The sequence below is a fragment of the Lepisma saccharinum genome, chromosome 24 (genome assembly GCF_977018435.1).
Source record: "Lepisma saccharinum chromosome 24, izLepSacc3.1, whole genome shotgun sequence".
Classification (NCBI taxonomy): Eukaryota; Metazoa; Arthropoda; class Insecta; order Zygentoma; family Lepismatidae; genus Lepisma; species Lepisma saccharinum.
The window spans coordinates 44,953,165-44,972,207 of record NC_139252.1 but is presented as its reverse complement, the minus strand read 5'-3'; the positions used below and the strand labels follow the sequence as shown (position 1 = coordinate 44,972,207).

Here is a 19,043-nt window from a genome sequence, read left to right as displayed (position 1 = left end):
GCTTGACTGCTGTGACATGATATACAGAAATTGATTGGGGAATCAATAGGTAATGTTGTTGTTTATTGGACAATCATCTAAAAACAACAAGTAATTTATGTTCCCACACGAAAAGTAGCCCAAAATCAAATGCATATTTTCTCAAGTATAAATGCATATTGTTGCTGTGCAACTTGTGATAATCACATATTTTGAAACCTAACACGAGTTATGCAAAGTGCCAGGTGATGGCATTCTGTACCATTCGTAAATTCAGATCTTGAAATTATGCTTTCTACTGAAGTGTCGGGTAATTGGACTTTTGAAAATATTAGTTTTATTTCACATCAACTAACTTTCTGGTATTTTTTCCTTATTTTCACACTGGACGTGACTTGAACATGACACCGTTTACATTAAACTGGGCATAATAAGCTAGAGCACAATGTGCCCATCACGGGAAAAGGCACTGAATCTCACTGCTTTCATTTTCAAGCAATCTTTTACCTGAAATCCTTGTTTTCTGCCAGTTCACTTTTGAAGTAATTGCACATGTTGCATTTATTGTTCCTTTCATAATTGTTCATACATCCAAAGTACCTACAACTGATATTGTATCAATGTTGCAAAGGTTTAACACAAAGCTTCATTTTCTATATCAGGTTATGTCAATAACTTTCCAGAATTCACCTGGTGATCAATTTTTTATCTGGTTTTGAGATTAGCCACCACAGGAATTAAATTCGCCATTTAATTTGTCTATTTCATTATAAAAATACCCAAGATCAGAAAATCTGTGATCACTTCCATTAACACTAATTTATAAATGTATACTTGAAGGCTATTCTGCCCATGTTCTTGTTAACATTCCTGCAACTCTACCTTGCATCTTCAGGCCTCAATAAACTGATTTCATCATTGGCATGGTGTTCATGTAAAAATGGACACTTATATTATATCATAAGAACAGTCATAAAATTACATATTTTGATAATTGTGCAAACTACAACTATTTTCAGGAAATGAAACGAAAATTACCAGTTATGCTATAACACCATGGTTTCATCTCTGCTTGCAAGTTCTTGTTTTTTATTTATATACATATATGTCGGCATGATACTCTAAAAAAATGCTCTTTCCAGTGAGTTTTTATTATGATATGTAGTTAAATGTGTCATCCGATGTGCTTTTAGTTCAGTGTGGTAGCATAATATTGAAGTACGCTTCAGTTTTGATGAGCTGTATGCATTTGTTTTTAAACAAACTAGATGCTGCAGTAGTTGAGAGAAGTTTTTGGTTGTGTATTATTTTATTTTTTATTATTATTATTATTATTATTTTGTTTTTGCTGTCTTGATTTTGCACAGTAAAAATATTAATTTTTTTTTGGTGCTTTGTTTGCATAGGCTATATTTGCACCATGGCCCACCCACCCCGCATCACAACTACTCCTCCTATAACCCTGTCTCCCGGCAAGACAGCGAGCTGCAGAGCCTTAGTTCCGATGCGCACACCGACGATACTATGTCCCTCACTGACAGCTCTGTGTAAGTATGGCCATGGGCAACTTAACTTTTCAGTTTTGCTTGTATTATGCTTGTAGGTCTGTATGCTTTTTTTAAAAATAGTTTGGTACAATTTGCATGAATTTTATTTTGCTTTCTTGTTTGATTATAGTGTTTATGAAAGTAATTTTAATTTGGTTTATAAGTTAAGAGTGAAATACATTAGCCCATAATGCCTAATGAAAATTTATCTAATCAAAGTTCACCTTCTTCCTTATGATCCAACAGAAGGGCTTTCAAGTGAATTTTGTTCCGTTTCTCTCTCTTTAACAGGATAGCTAGAAGATATACACTTCTTATTACCCAGTTATATATTTTGATGGTGAAATAAGAAACATACCTTTTTTCTTATATACAGAACTAAAATATAGTTGAAGAAGGCTCTAATAACTTCATCTTGACTGCCCACAGAACTTAAAAGTTAAAAATGCAGGAAAATTTTATTCTATTGGGACCATGAAGTTTGAATGTATAGCGCAGGAAAGTGTAACATTTGTGTTCCACTGTGTGTATATATATATGCTCATATATTTCTAGGACTGCGCCAATTGGAAAGTATCAGTTAGAATTTTAATCACCTGAACAGCCTGATGCTTTCACAGAGTTCGGCTATGGAGGAGTCCACAAAATTTTGTGCAACACTTTCATAGTCTAAATATGCTGGAAATTATGAAAAAAAAATAATTTTAATAAATTTTACACCAATATTGTGTGGAAGAAGTGATATGATTAAATAACAGCTATTTTAATTTTCTGATTTTTTGCATGTGAACCGACTAATACCGTAGTTCTTCGAATCTAAGGCGCAGGTTTTTGTCAGGTTTCAGACGTCCAAAATTCAGGTGCACCTTAGATTCGATGGCTTCTTTGATTCGATGTATATACTACAATACACGTATTTCATGCACGTACAGCATAGAATCTACTGCAGTCTCTAATACCGGTAGTTACAAAGAGTAAATATTTTTTCTTAACTTTCCTTAAAATTACCGGTAGCTGCAATACAACAATCAACATTTCGTTTTCCCGGTAAGAAAATGCTCAACGAAATTTTTCCCCTTTTAATTTGCTGTGTTAGGACAACAATGAACATTTTACAACAAGTAGTCATTCAATTGTTGTCAGTTTCATATTCAGAAAATTCGAAGATTTTTTTTTTTTTTCTGAAAAAATGAGGCGAAAATTCAGGTGTGCCTTAGATTCGATGGTGTCTTCGATTCGAATAACTACGGTATTTTATAAGGAAAATGTGTTGCACTGATATGATATAGTTGCAACAAAACACCATTTGTAAATACCATTGAATAGCTTTGCAATTTTGAAGCATTTGAACCTCCCATATAGTACCATGGACCTCTTTTTTAAGAGTAAAAAGACATAAAAAAAGTGTGGAAATTCCCTCATACTCCATTTATCACAGGCACAGACTTTTTTTTTTGTGGGGGGGGACAAAGCACTTTCTGCCCCCCCAAAAAAAATTTCACGTAGAGGGACACATTTTATGTATATTTAGATATATAAAGTATTGTTTATGCCGATCTTGTCCATCCCCCCCCCCATATTTATCTTGCCATTTCCATTGATGCTAAATTTCTTTCAGCTTTCCCATATAAAAACCGTAATAATGTTATGACTTAAAAAATGCTATTGAATTCTGTATTATGTCTATAACATTTTCTTGTGAATCACTGTAGTACGTACTGGGAATCAGTAACTAGTCAAGGAAGTGGATATTAAGTAAAAGTATTGAGACCTGGGTTCAATTCCCATTGTGGGTGATCTAAGGTTGGAATTTTTCTGGCCTTTTCCCTACATATAGCAGCTCTGGGGTTCACCCAACTCAAATAAATTGATACCTGAATGGGGTAAAACAGCTGGAGCATGGTGCTGATCACATCACCAAAAAAAAGTCAAGATTGTGAATGTGTTGTGCCCTGCCGCCATATTCTCCCTATGTGCCTTTATGGCACAGTGCAATGTTCATATGTAACTTCACCCTATCTTCTATATCTCCTGTGTGTGCCAAATCATAAGTTAATGGGACCGTATGTTTATACAGATGACTAACAGGCATATGATATGTCATGCATTAACCTGAGTCAAGTAAGCATATTTAATTTGTGTGGGAAGGAGGTTTTTCTGTGTATAGCTTCTTGAAAGTTGTGGATCTGTGAAAGTTCCCCCTTTCTACATGTGTCATGTATGATCAAGAAAGACACAGTGCCTTTCCCTATTCTTCCTCGAATTATTTGTGCAATTTGGGCCAGCATATATTGTAAAAGGACAAGCTGTTTTAGATTGGGCGAAAAGTACAGAGCTCTACTATATTAACTTAACATTGGAATGGATAGTTGCAGAGTGTTTCACAAGAAATCAAAAGTGACAACCGTAGTATGCTTTGGCTGCTGCAAATTAACACACCTGAGCTTGTACCAGCATATATTGGAAGAAGAAAATTTTGTCAGAAATACGAAGCTTCTGCTTCCCTGTTCGTGCTGAACTTCATCTGTGCAGTATTTCAGTGACCTAGTTACCTTTTAGTGAAGTGAAGGATGTCCATTTTGATGGACAGGTAAGCTAAGCTTCAACATCCAGATTACATTTTAGACTAGATGGAGCAGCCATAGGTGTGACATTACTACAGTACATTCCGACCATGCACGTGCACTCCGGTACAGCAATTCCAGCAGTGGTGGTGGCACACAGCATAACTGTTACAATTAATTCTTTAACTTTTGGTTTCTCATTATTTCTTCCGGGTTGCCTCAACAGAATATCAACCTGTAAGCATCCAAGGTTCGTCCTTTTCCGATATGGGGCCATCAACACCCTCTCGCAGCCTGTTTACAAAACATCTGCCTAGTATCACCACCCTGTCAATGCCACCATGAAACCCAAAAAATACCCCGGCAACCTTCAAGGATCCAATGGGAGGGGAAGTTGTGTGGAGACAAAGCTTGTTTTCCAACCCGTAAGGGCTGGAAGAAAGCAGAGAGTGCCATCGGTCAGCCTGCTGATGTCCTCAGTGTTGCAAACTGCACGATCAAGTGTACTGTATACTGTCAGCGATGTAGCATATCCACCAAGCTAGTTAAAAATTTTATTTATAAATAAACTATAAAGTTTCAAAACACAGGAGCCACACAAAAATATGATTGCTGACATATGTGAAGATAAACGTTTCCAAGCGTTCGGTCTATTAAGACAGCTAACATGTCCATGGACACATTCGCCAAATAGAGTTGGTAAAACTTGCTGGCCACGGTCACACTTTATCAAGCGCTTTGCGAGATGAAAAGTAATGGCTTTTCAGGTGGGTGAATTTCTATTTGTTTGCTTCAAAAACTTTAGTGTTGACATTGTTTACTATTTATTACGGAAAGAACTACGTGGTGCCAAAGTGGATTTGTGAATATTGCAATGTGTGAAAATCTTGAAAATGGTTTCAATCATCCGTGATCGTCTGTTGCATTAAATACGTTTGACAACAGACCAACTGAAATTCGAAAAGATGAACAACTGCACCAGGACATTCATCTTTCCCTTAGACGTTATGCAGTATCGGGTAGAGTGCCAATTTTTTCATTATAACGTACCATGTAGAAGCAATGAATTCTTGGTTTTCTTAATTTTTCGGGATCTGCTTCCCCAACGGAAAATGTCACCGCACACTACTGATTCCGACCCTGGTGGTTCTGTGATTGAATCCCAGATGATGCATAGATATCTGCATGTTCCTTTCTTCGTAATAATTCACAGCATAGAAACTAGTGAAATAAATGTAAATAGCAAGCCAAATAATTTTGTATATTTGTAGTATAATTGGCTTTTGTCTATTTTTCATGTCTACCCAAAACATTTCCATCAGTAATATAAAAACAAATAAGTACTTTACATCCTGTAAATAATTTGTTACCTATCATTTATAGTCTTTATAGATTCTATCTTTTAGTGCATTTCATATGCACATTTCTCAAGCTCAAGCCAACACAAGGAAATTCAACTCCATTAAGCCTTGTTTCCATGATTATGAAAAACTAAAATATGCTGACCAAGGCAGTAATTTATTTTATTAAAAACATAAACTAACGTAACGTTTCAACCTTCTAGCAAGGTCTTCTTCAGACTCTGTATCAAGTACAAAAGTACTTGATACAGAGTCTGAAGAAGACCTTGCTAGAAGGTTGAAACGTTACGTTAGTTTATGTTTTTAATAAAATAAATTACTGCCTTGGTCAGCATATTTTAGTTTTTCATAAGGAAATTCAGTTGTGCTTACAAAAAACAATTATATGAACAATTTATTTCACAATTAAGTTCCTCAGCAATAATAACAATGTTACATTCAGATTTGCCTGTATTTATTACATAATGTAAGGTAATAAGTCCATTCTTCTAGTATTTCTATATCTACATATTTCTATGAAGAAAAAAATTTAGTGGAAAACTTGACTCTAGGTTGTGTTCCAGTTCAATATATAAAATAACGTTTTTGTCTTGTGGTATATTTCTGGAAACTTTAATTTATTACACAAAATGAAAATGCCTGTCCAAGTAGTAATTTCCAAAACTTAACCATTTATCACCTATCATATTGGGTGTGAATGTGTGTGTCATGTTATGCATGCGAGTAAACAGCTGAAGATCTGCTGACTACCTGATGATGTCCTTGAAATAGCCCTTATTGCAGAAAAGAAAAATTCTTGGTAATTGTTTACATGTTGATTGTAAGAAACAAGAATATTTTTATTTTATGAGAAAATAAGTGGAAAAAAATTATTTGTAGAGTTCCCTAATCCCAGTGTATATATTTAGATATACGTTTTTTGATTCTGTAAATATTAATAGAGAAATTTCTCAACCATTTCAAAGTGATGTAAATAGTTACTGTACACATATGTTAAGAGCATAAATATGCTGCAACTTAGTTTGCCAGTCTGAAAGATTTTTTTCTGGAATGTTTTTATATTAATTGTTGCAGTTATTAACGAATAATGTTATATTCTGTGTTTAAAGAAATCCTTGTTCATCTCCCATTTTCTGCAGAATTAATCAGTGTTATTTTCCAGTGCAAACATAAGACTGTATCTAAATTTCATGTAGTTTGATACATTGTACAATAGAGAAACATCCTTATAAGTTCTAAAAACTTCTAAAACAGTGTAAGTCCTTGAAAAGTCTGGAAAACCAACCTATGACTAAACTGACATGAAAAATTTTGTAAAAATGTTCAAAACACTGGAAAAGTCCAAGAAGATTTAATAATATATTTGTTACACATGTCAGAATTATGGACTAAAAACATACACTGTTTTTTGCTGTAATTAGGTTTTTGATTGATATATTCCATATAAAAGTGGTAAGTAGCATGTACAAGGGCCATTTTTCTTGTAGTGGCAACACTGTTGGTATATGCTTGTCAGTTGACAAAAGACAATCGGGTCTAGTTTAGTCTTGTACTACGTGTCGTGTGTAGGTGTTTGGTGCTGAATAGTACTGTTGTGTGGTAGTTAGAAGACTAAAGTGAAGTGTGTGTATAATACCGCCCTGAACAATGTTCACGCATGAAGAACAGCGAATATTCATCAAATATCAGGTTGCACGTTGAAGGAATGCATGGCAAATTCACAAGGGCTTATGTGAGGCATGGGGACCACGCTTTACCATATTGTACCGTTGCCAGATGGACCAATTCATTGAAAGTGGTCGTGAATCAGCCGCGAAAGAACATGGTGCCGGTCATCCTTGCACGGCAACAGATGCACAGCACCTTGATGCACTTCGCAGATTGCTGGAGAATGATCGATGTCGGACATGTAGTGAATTAGCAAATGAACTGAAGATTTCACCATCCTCTCTATCCCGGATGCCAACTCAGAACCTTGACAAAATGCGTACCGTGCAACCTGAAATTTGATGAATATTCGCTGTTCTTCACACATGAACATTGTTCAGGGCGGTATTATACACACACTTCACATTAAAGTCTGCTAACTACCACACAACAGTACTATTCAGCACCAAACACCTACACATGATCCATAGTACAAGACTAAGACCCGATTGTCTTTTGTCCCAGCAACAACTGACAAGCGTATGCCAATAGTGTTGCCACTACAAGAAAAATGGCCCTCATACTTTTAAGATGTAATGTGTATTTAATAGCAAGTTAAAGTATTACAAAGTGGCCTGGAAATGTATTTCAACTGCCTGGTAAACTAGAAAAGGCAGGTAATTTTATTTGACATGTTTTCATCAAAAACTAAATTTGCATGTTCATTGGAACAAGAAAAACTCAAAGGAATTTTTCTTGCAACTAGAGCAGGTGGTTTCACATTTCATTGTAACCACAATCTATAAACAATTAAAAGTTGCAGTAATGAGCAAAAATTGATCTATTTTAATCTTTAATCTGGAAAAGAGTGGACACGCACACTATATTATTTTTTGCCAAGCATATGACTACGTGACTGCAGGAGGTAGTATTTTTGAAAAGGAACTGCATATTTAGACATCTATTTCAAAAAAATAAAAATAATAACAGAACAGCTGAATTTTACACTAAAATACAGGCTATTGGATTGGTCAGTTAATGGATTTTATAAGTTACAGTCGTTACACAGTTAAACATTGCATTGAACATCATTGCAAACATTTCTGCCCTTGTTGTGTTATGTTATCTTTTGTCAGGGCACCTGATTTTATTTCCACTCGTATAAACAGCTAAAGGCATTTCACTTAATTCTGTTACTGAGAAATATCAAATGTAATGGAGGTTTCTTCCAACATTATTGTGAGTTAAGTTAAGTACATATCACCTCTAGGAGGAAAGTTGAAACTAAAGCAAGTACATGTATATTACACTTCCTACCTTTTGTTTACAGTGATGGTATGCCTATTGGCTACTTTCGCCCAACAAGGAAGCAGCATCAGCGCCACTATAAACAGATGAAAGAGAGTGCCAACTTGAACAGAGATTCTCACCTGCAGCATGTGGTCATACCTCGCACACAACGTATCCAAAAAGAAAAGGTATTTGTCATAGCCTATAGGTGCTGCCTTATTCAGCATAGGAATGGGCATGTTAATGTTTGCAGGGTATTTGTTTAGAGATCGCATTCATCTAGTAGAAAAAAATCTTACGTAACTTGCTAAGTTTCATACAAAACTTTAAGACTTCATTGCTTTAAATTTTGAGATTTCCGCATAAGCAATAACTCAATTTTTTTTCTTCTTCAAAATACAGTAATATCTGAACCATTCTACATGGGGCTCTGCTGTGAATTGAATCTGGAACTCTTTGAATGATGAATATAAAGATGATCCCCTCCCCTTTAATGTCTAGGAATAAATAATCACTTACACCTTAGCTTTAAAAACTAGCAACAAATCATGAATCAACAGAGTAAATGTGTATCCCACCCTTTCAGACTCTATCTTGGTAGAGAAGGTTGTTAATCCACCACTGATTTTCACTGCATGACATGCTTCAAAAATCCACAATATTACTTATTTCCTGCCCTTTAATTCTTTTTAATAGATTACATGCTCAAAAAATTATTGCGCAGTTTCTTCTTATCTGCTTTTGAGTTTCACCCCTTCCCTTTTGTTTTTACATTTTTAATTTAAGGCCCCTGGAAAATGCAAAATCAGGATTCCATTGTATTTGTTTTCTGTACGTATGCCTCATGTGAAGTGATGAATCTGTGTAATATGCACAAGCCTCATTTCAATGTAAGAACTCTGTTTTTGTGAACAGCTTGCTTAAGTGGCGTACACCTTTAGGTCTCTGAAGTGGTGATTTATGCGTGAAATAGCAGTGGCATTTGCCATTCTGAATTCAAACTAAAAATTAGATGAACTATTTTTAGTTGTGTGCACTTCCAAGTTATAAGAATATGTCATTTTTAATAATAATCTATTTAGCAGGCAAGGCTCAGACATGGACTGCTTCATATAATATGTTCCATGTTTCAGGTACATCCAATGAAGCCAGATGAATTTGCAGCAATCCTCATTGACAAACTCGAAGCTGTGAGGAGAGAACAGGAAGTAAAGGAAAAGCTGGATACAAAATTGCAAGAGGTGAGACTGATGTTCGCTTTTGGAATAATTGGGATACTGAACTCAGTTGCACATTTTGGAATAAATTATAACTGGAAATGTATGGCAAAAAATTTACACCTGCTTCATCATACTCGTACATTACGGATATTGTGACAGTGGACTATACACGATGTTAGTGTTTGATATCAGAAACTTCAGAGCTTAAACACAAGACAGAACACAGTATTATATATACACACACAGGGTGTTTCCATGACCATGTTTCGGACTCTCAAGAATGATGGAGGATGACAAAAACAGGAACATGGGATAAGGAAACACCCTGGTCAAGAGTTATGATGCAAAACTCCTTTGTTATTTAGCATGTTCTAAACAATTCCTTCTTCTAAGGTCCTTTGTTATGTCTGTAAAAGTGGGGGGGAATGAAAGTTCACCGTTGGTAGCTTTAATAAGTAAATTATCTACTACCATTACATCATCATATCTTAACAAGCTACAGTGAATACATTTACAGCAGTTGTTCAAAATTGCATCTGCTGGAGTTGTTATGACGATATCACAGGCAGCAAGGATTTGTGCCAGGAGTTCCTTTTCATTATTCACAGATGTCTCCTAGACATCACTTTTTACATGGCTCCACAAGAAAAATTAAGTGGGATCAGATCAGGTGAATTTTGTTAAGAGTCAGCTATTCTGTGAAGTACAGTCTTCTCCAACATTCAGCTAGTAATGAATTTTTGGTCTGGTGTATTCCTGCTTGTAAAATAGTGCATGTGTTCCGAAGTTGTTTAATTCCAAGTTATCGTTGTGAACTTTGAATTAATGGGATTTTCCTGACAGTAGCACAGACTATTGGTTCTGCCTGCTTAAATTCATGAGGCTCTCTTCTCTGTTCCGACAGCAGGGGGAAATGGGCTTCAGAGTGGAAGAGGTGGAGGGCTCAAGAATGCTGGTGGATGCCATCCAGAAGCTGCAGGTGACTGACGACAATGATCAGGCAATCTTAGGTAAGTCTCCTGACAAACAGGTCTCGAAAAATTCCGGTCGCCAGGTCGCAATGGCAACTAAAAATTTCAGCCTGGCGACTGTGATCTTATGCTGTAACATGTACAAAATTTTGATGATTCTAAGTTCAAATTGCAGTACAGCGTAAGTTAGCAAATGATTTTTTTTTTTTAAATCAACGTTGTGACCATTCCAGAGAGTCAGTAATAATTTCTTACTCTTTGTTCCCATTTCCTGTTTTCTCGAATGATGTAGCGATGTTTTGAATACCGTGATGCGCATCTTCTTATACAAAGTGTTTCAAAAGTTGCACAACCCAAACTTTAAAAATGCATTTTTCGCTGAAAATTTCTACATAGTACATTTCCTGTGTGGACCTGATCTTCAATAATTAACATCTCTACGCTGGAAGGAACCAGGCAACGTCGAAGTGTACTGTGTTTCAAAAGGCAACAGATTCCGTTGCGGTAGCACTTGCAGAGAAGATTCCATGCAGGTAAAACAGCGACAGCGAAAAATCAGGCGAGGCCAGCCCAGCTCAGTAGCTCAGTGGTTAGAGCAATGGCACGGTATATCAGAGACCCGTGTTCGAGTCCTGGTCGAACCTGCATTTTTCGCTGAAAATTTCTACGTTGGTATATATTGTTGAAAATCAATTCAGATGTTTTCAGCAAATTAACAATATTTTTTAAAATAATGCAATTATTTTTATTTGGATACAAGCTAACATAAATGTATTAACCAAGTGATAGCGTACATGTTTAGTTTAGTACAGAAAACCTGGTGTAAATACCTCTTACAGTTTTCATGATATACATTTTAAAAGTTTGGGTTATGCAACTTTTGAAACACACTGTAGTATGCACAATTGCTAGTAGGTAGTTTCCTGGCGCCTGATTTTCAGAGCTGGCACCCAGCTTTGAAGAAAATTTTTCGAGCACTGCCGACAAATATTGTTTTTTAGCTGTAAAATGTTTTACATTATTGGCTATCAAGTGTGTTAATCTTACTGGGTCATTCCATGTGAAATTGATCAAAGCAGAATTTTTCCTTCACCTTATGGGCTCATTTATTTTTATTCAAAAGTTCTCATGGAGTGAATCATAATTGGAAACTTCTTAATTTGTTGAATCACTGAGTTTATTGTTATTTTATCCATGTATTCCATGGCTTTGGAGATGTAACATATTATTACATAATGCTTCTTTTGGACTTTTTATGAATTCACATGACAGGAAATTGAAAGGATTGCATGAGAGGTACAGAATATTTGGAGACACGAAAAAGGGTGATACGTACATATTGAATGCCATTTTTCTGTGAGAGCAGCATGCGAGTTGTAGTGAATGAGCATTGGTGTTGTGTAACATATGTATTTTTTTTTACATATGTTAACTCTTACAACTTTATATAACTTTGTATATGTGTGTTTAGATGCAAGAAAATTTTGTTACCTGGAAAAATTAAAATTATGAAATTTGTTAAAGTTGTATATCATTTCAAAAGATAATGAACATAGCGTCAAGAGTTTCATGAGATATTGAAGTAAGTTCTCTATAGAGATAAGATGTAAAGGCATACGAGGGTCACTATTTATATTTTGAGCCTTGGCAACACTGATTGAAGTTAGGCGCGATTTGACGTTTGCACGGAATCGTCTGGCATTATTGACCATAACGTACTTCAAATGTTTTGTCAATTGTGTTGTTTATGTTGCCTTGGAGATTGCGCGACAACAATAAAATGGAATTAACTCGTGAACATTTTCGTGCGATGATTTTTTACGATTTTCGACGTGGATTATCAAGACAAGAGTGCATCGATCAACTTACTTCCACATTTAGCGCTGAAGCCCCATCCTTTGCCACTGTGAAACGCTGGTATAACGAATTTAATCGTGGCCGCCATTCGCTCACCGACGAGATTCGCGAAGGTCGTCCAAAATCAGTTGTTGTTCAAGAAAACATTGATGCTGTGCAAAACCTAATACTGCAAGATCGTCATGTGACATACTGTGAGATTGAGGCAACCATAGGTATTAGTTCCACCAGCATATATAAAATATTACACGATCATTTAGCTGTGAGAAAGGTATGTTCTCGTTGGATCCCACACAATTTGACAAAAACTCAAAAAGACGCTCGCGTCAATTGGTGCAAACAAATGCTCAATAAATACAATCGTGGTGCTTCAAAAGACGTATATAAGATTGTAACAGGTGACGAATCATGGATATATGCATATGAGCCGGAACGTAAACAGCAGTCGACTGTATGGGTGTTTCAACATGAACCCAATCCAACAAAAGTTGTTCGCGCTCGAAGCACATTGAAACAAATGGTTGCCTGTTTTTTCGGGAAAACTGGTCATGTGGCAACTGTGCCTTTAGAGGAACGTAGAACGGTCAACTCTGAATGGTACACAACACTTTGTTTGCCAGAGGTCTTCGGTCAAATACGGAAAACAAACAAACGCCGTCGGATCATTCTTCATCAAGACAATGCCAGCTGTCACACATCTCGTCTAACAACGGACTTTATGAACAGTCAAAAAATCGAATTGATGGGTCATCTGCCATACAGTCCTGATTTGGCACCCAATGACTTCTTCTTGTTCCCGAATGTCAAGAATAAATTGCGTGGACAACGATTTTCATCGGCGGAAGATGCTGTTGATGCGTTCAAAAACCATATTATGGAGGTGTCTCAAGAAGATTGGAAAAACTGCTTTGACAAATGGTTCGAACGAATGCAAAAGTGTATTGACCATAAAGGAGAATACTTCGAAAAACAATAAAGCAGTTTTCAATGCCAAATTCCTGTTTTTTCATTGTTAGGCTCAAAATATAAATAGTGACCCTCGTATAGCTTTAATATCATTCGCTTGCAGAAGATGGTCTGGTCCTTTTTGTAATGTTATGCTTCAGTCATGCAGACATATCAAGATAATTGTTTGTGTTCCAGCGATTGGGTTCTAAAACTTTCCCTTGGTAGGAGCAAAAGTGACAAAAAGTGGAAGACAACTGTCCCCCCCCCCCAATCACCGCCACTGTCAGTGTGTCATTTTATCAGTCAGTTTCTAATAATCTAATAATTTGACCGATCTGTAAATTGCATGTAATTTAGTTCAAAATTCTTTCATTTTGTTATTTTTATGAATATAGACAGACATAGTGACCGAATTTGGCCGGTATTAGCCAGTATGCCATACCAGTAGTAAATTAAGATGCCAAAAAGCATACTGGCAGTAAATTTTAGAAATAAAAAATACTTTCCGCGGTGGCTCAGTCGGTAACGCGTCTGACTACCATGCTCAAGGTCCCGGGTTCGATCCCCGGCCGGTTCAAATTTGGGAACTTTTGTAACGGAAGCAGCCCCGGTGCCCACCCAGCATCGAATGACATGGGTACCTGGGGGGGAATCCCTGGGGGGTAAAGGTGGTCAGGAGCGTGATGCTGATCACATCACCACCACTCATGACTGGATCAAGAAAGTGTGGGGCGTTACCCCCACACCCCCTATATGCCTTTATGGCGTGGTGCTAAGCACAGGGGAGCACTTTACCTTTCTTTTTTTTTTACCTTACTAATTAGTGTATTTCTTTATGTGTGTATTATTACCTATTTACTAAAACATGACACATCCATCACTCATATTACGCATCTTGTCTTAGGAACTTCTGCAGTAGTGAGTGGTTTAATGTCTGATACATTATTAGTTATTACAATTTGAGGTGATAAAAAAGAGAGAATGATAATCAATGTATTACCGTATTTACTCATGTATAATGCGCATTCTTTTCCAAAATTTTTGCCCCCAAAAACTGTGGTGCGTATTATGCACGGAATAATTCAGACAGCCAACATGAAACCGTACAGGGTTATTCCATGATTTTGGGAAATTTGCATTGATTTTTCATGTTTATGGAACCGTATCATGTTATATATCGTTGTAAAGCTTGAATCCTGCAGTTTCTGAATATGGGAAAACAAGATAACGACACTAATGTGAAATGCGGTTGAAATAAGTTCATCAAGAAATGAAGAAACGTTCTGATTTTTATGGTACTTTGGATGAAAGAAAACATAAGGAAAAAGATAATAAAAATTAAAATGTATTACTGGCCAAATAATATGACATACATGAAGTGTGTAAATTCCTTAATGGAAGAAATCTTGTGCTGCCAACTGCTATTTGGAAGGTCCTGAATGTGCCTCGTATAAATGTTACATTAGTTGGAAAGAGAAAGTATATATTTTGAAAAAGAAGAAATGAGCAATTGAATAGGTATGACGTCATTCACTCTTGATTAGCATAGCAACATATTTACAACCTACAACTAAGAAAGCCATTTCTTGAAACTGGATTGTACTGCGCATTATATACGAGATATAATTGTTTGTCACTTTTACCCATCCAAAACCAGAGTGTGCATTATACATGCACACGCACTATACATGCGTAAATACTGTATTTAAGAGATAACAAAAAAGGATTTATCAAAAGACAGTTCTGTGGATACGAGCATACCGACAGTAATTTACTTCTGATTCGGCCACTGGACAGACATTTATTTCATGACAGTTTTGTAAAGTAAATATGAAGTGCTTTTTCAAAGGCAAAATGAATTGCAGTTGCCTGGTTTTATACATTAAGGAGTTAGTAAACTGTTCATGTTCTTCAAGGAATATATATACAATTTTATATCAGATCAGTAGAATGTTTGTTATTGATATTGGTAAAAATTGAACATTGGTACATCCCTTCTTGTGTGTCCAACTAATAGATGTTTTCCCTTTTAGATCAGCATGTTTCACGTGTATGGTCAGACCAGACTCCATCCCGTTCTCCAGGATTGGTGTCTCCCAGACCAAAGTCTCCTGATGGTCGCAGGAGAGCTGGAGGGAAGGTGAGATCAGCTTTTGCTATTTTAGACATCCTTACATTTCACAACTATTGCAAGTGTTCATGTTTTAAGATTTCTGCATTCTTATGATTAAAATTGCCTCAGTATGTACTGACAAGTGAAGCATTACATGTTAATTATTTTTTTTTATGTTCATCCTGCTAATGTCTTCATTATGCATTTTATTTTGTGTTCCAGGGTGGAGGAGTGCCTGCTAGTATTCCGTCCCATTACAGTGGTGTGGGTATGATTCACAGTGTGCCTCATCCTTATCAAACTAGGGCCTCTTTGTGCCCTCGACATGTACGGAAGGAGAAGGTGAGTTATTTTTAAAAGTAAATAGTTTTTACCTTGTGTATGGTAGTAAGTGATGATGTTATTTCTGCAAGTTAAAGATTATACCTGGACCTAAGCCAGTACTGATGTAGTCGGTGACATTCTTATTGAAAAGAATCACTACAAATTTTTAATCACTGATAGGTAGGGACATATGTATCTTGATTTTTAAGGAATCGCGAAATATGTAAAATTAAATTCTTATTAATTAAAGGGCTCGGGAGTAAAATATGGTAAGTGACATTTGGTCATAAGTAAAAAGAGCCATCCTTCAATTTTTGCATGCGACATACATGTAATTGTCATGTCAAGCAATTTGCATTGGACTCATTGAGCACTTCCGAAATTGGTAAACAAAACACAAAAACAATTTTTGTACAATATAGCATCTAATAACCAAAATGTCACTTACCTTCTAATGAAATGTGATACTTTCGTGATTTCGATGTCAACATTGTGTGCGAAAAGAAGATTGCATAATTAAGTAATAACAGTTTTAATCTTCTGATTAATGTATGCATCTGCAAATATTTTATGCAAAACTCATGTAGAAAGTTCACAGTATAGGTGCGATGAAATACTTGGATACGGTGTTCAATTATTACTACTCCACCCTATCTGTAACGGATGTGAATGGTTAATTTTGCATTTCCTCTGCAGGACGTGTTCTCCACCTTCTCATCTGACTCAGGGAATGTACACGATTTTGCAGAAGGTTCTGAGCACAAACATCATCATCTTCCTAAATCGAAATCAATGCCTGATTATGTGGAAGTCCAGAAGCAGGATTCATATCCTTCCATGCCAGGTAACGTGGGCACTGCTTTGTTTTGTATTTCTCTGATGCATGTGTGAACTGATAGCCAACAAACCTCAGGAAGTAGATGTCACAATAATACTTGCGATCACCTGGGTAAATCTTGGATTATTAATTATTCTGGGACAAGTTGATATTTTGTGACACAAGATGGTGTCTTGTGCTGCAAATACATTTTATTCCATGTTTAATATTATTAACAGCACTTTCTTTCTTATTACAAGTTCTTGTTAGACTCAGTGTAGTTGAAAGAAGAAACTAGTGTGTTGAATCAGATGAAAGATAGCTGATTTATAAATAGGAAATACCAAAAAGATGATGATGAGGAGCGTGAAAACTCTAAGTAATTAGTGAATTAAGAATTATCACACCACAAAAGTTCAAGGGCATATTTTAAAATTGAACTAAATTGACCAAGTTTGAAGGAATTCAATACAGAAACTGGATACAGACTGGAAGAAAAACAGTTATGGCACACTCCGGATGATAAGAGAAATTTAAATGTAATTATCAAAAACAGCACTTACTCAACAAAATAAAAGACATTTAAAGCAACTACACAGGATTCCACAACCATTCATGGGATGTTTATGATTTATCCAAAGGTACACATGGTGAATATTTACATCTGGATAATTCTTTACAAATATTCCTACCAAGACATGTTGCCAAATCAGGAGATAAGATGGCCTTCTGTCATTGAAATCGAAGTGGTGTGTGTGTATGTGTGGTTGCCCCATCCTGTTGGAACCATTTGATCGGATGAGGATGACATAGTTCTGGGACAACAAATTCTCTTATCATAGTTACATAGAGCTCTGAGGTGACATTGTATGCTCCACCATTGGCATCACGAAAAGAGTATGGACGGATGATCCCAAATGTAATGATTCCACACCGTATAATTATCCTCAGGCTGTGTAATTCTTGCTGATGCAATCATGATTGGTTTTTGGTTTCCCAGAAATGGCAATTCTGTTTGTTGACTAATCCTGTAAGAAGATGTGTGGCTCGTCAGACATTGTGAGGTTGTCAACATTTCTTGGATCTGCCACCAGCAGAAACAGTCACAGAACTTCACATGCACCAATTTGTCGGCTCGTGCGTGAAGATTCTGTAAGATTCATTTGCAAAACTTGTACAATCCCTGCGATCTGCAGCATAGTGGTCGTTGTGGGCTCCTTTGGATGGATACACCCCCCTCCCCCCATGGTCAGTGTTTACCTGTGTGCTGAAGTTCGGGGTCATCCAGGAGATGCCTTATACATAGAGACCTCTCCTTGCCCCACTTCGTCGTCCAACACCATATGGTACGGCTGTCTAGGGCATTTCTCCAATAGATTAGTTGGTGGAATGCTTGTTAAGTTGCTACTATAGACAGACTTGGTTTCAATTAACAATTGCACCATTCAAACATGGTCTTGCACACTTCACTCACCTCCCCATGGCAACTGAATCTCCCAACACCGACTGCCAGCTCTTGCCTGTGCACCATTCAGTTGCAGTAGCTAATAGCAATTGGACAGTCTTTATGAATCACCCTGTATTTAAATTTCCCTCACAAATTCAGAAAATAAATGGTGTCTAGTTTAAGCATTGCCTAAGGAAGTGCATACAAAAACTTTTTTGATGTAACTTCTGCTTCCTTTCTTCCCTAGAAATAGTTTTTACATGACATTGGTGAATGTAAACTATAAACTCTCTGTTGCATAGAAATCAGAATTTCTTTGACTTTAAATTGTATGTTTGTAGGTCACGACATGCGCTTCAGACAGGGCAAGGATATGTCTCGAAGATCAAGTAGCAAGAAGACCTGCACTGATCTTACAGACAGTGGAGTCAGTGTTCTTTCCGACACTCCTCCTACAGTGCATCCCAGTGTACCACCAACTGAACGGTAAGTGAAAAACTGAAGGTTAAATGTAGTGAAATATTTTTTCTGCTTTATAGATTTATTCCTTGAAATTGAAGTGGATAATGAACAGATACTTACCCTGTGCCATTCCATCATACTAGTCAACATCATACTAGCCCATTTATGATTATCTGTAAATTTTATATTGGTACTTTATTGGAATTGGCAAGTATTTCATATAGGCCCATCTCGAATTTGCATATTTGCACGTAATCATGGTAGTATTGTGAGCACACCTTTTTTTTAATGTTCATGTTTGTTTAAATAATGGGTTAAAACAAGGAGATGCATTATCTCCATTGCTCTTTAATTTTGCCTTAGAATACGCTGTTAGGAAGGTAAAAGAAACTAACGAAGGACTAAAATTAAATGGTATGACTCACTTGTTAGCATATGCAGATGATGTAGACTTATTAGGGGATGATATAAATACAATTAAGACTAATGCTAAAAT

General features: G+C 36.4%; 1 protein-coding gene across 3 annotated transcripts in view; it reads left to right on the top strand.

Annotated features, from left to right (window-relative positions):
- Positions 1-19,043, top strand: part of Axn (protein axin) — a 76,778-nt gene that overhangs the window by 49,423 nt on the left and 8,312 nt on the right. For 2 of the 3 annotated variants that reach the window (XM_083111034.1, XM_083111035.1), the window contains exons 5-12: positions 1,386-1,526; positions 8,429-8,576; positions 9,522-9,629; positions 10,513-10,618; positions 15,418-15,524; positions 15,720-15,839; positions 16,518-16,665; positions 18,427-18,571. In XM_083111034.1, the coding sequence (XP_082967160.1) occupies positions 1,386-1,526; positions 8,429-8,576; positions 9,522-9,629; positions 10,513-10,618; positions 15,418-15,524; positions 15,720-15,839; positions 16,518-16,665; positions 18,427-18,571 (1,023 nt within the window). The remainder of the gene's footprint in view (positions 1-1,385; positions 1,527-8,428; positions 8,577-9,521; positions 9,630-10,512; positions 10,619-15,417; positions 15,525-15,719; positions 15,840-16,517; positions 16,666-18,426; positions 18,572-19,043) is intronic. The other variant, XM_083111036.1, reaches the window with a different exon arrangement.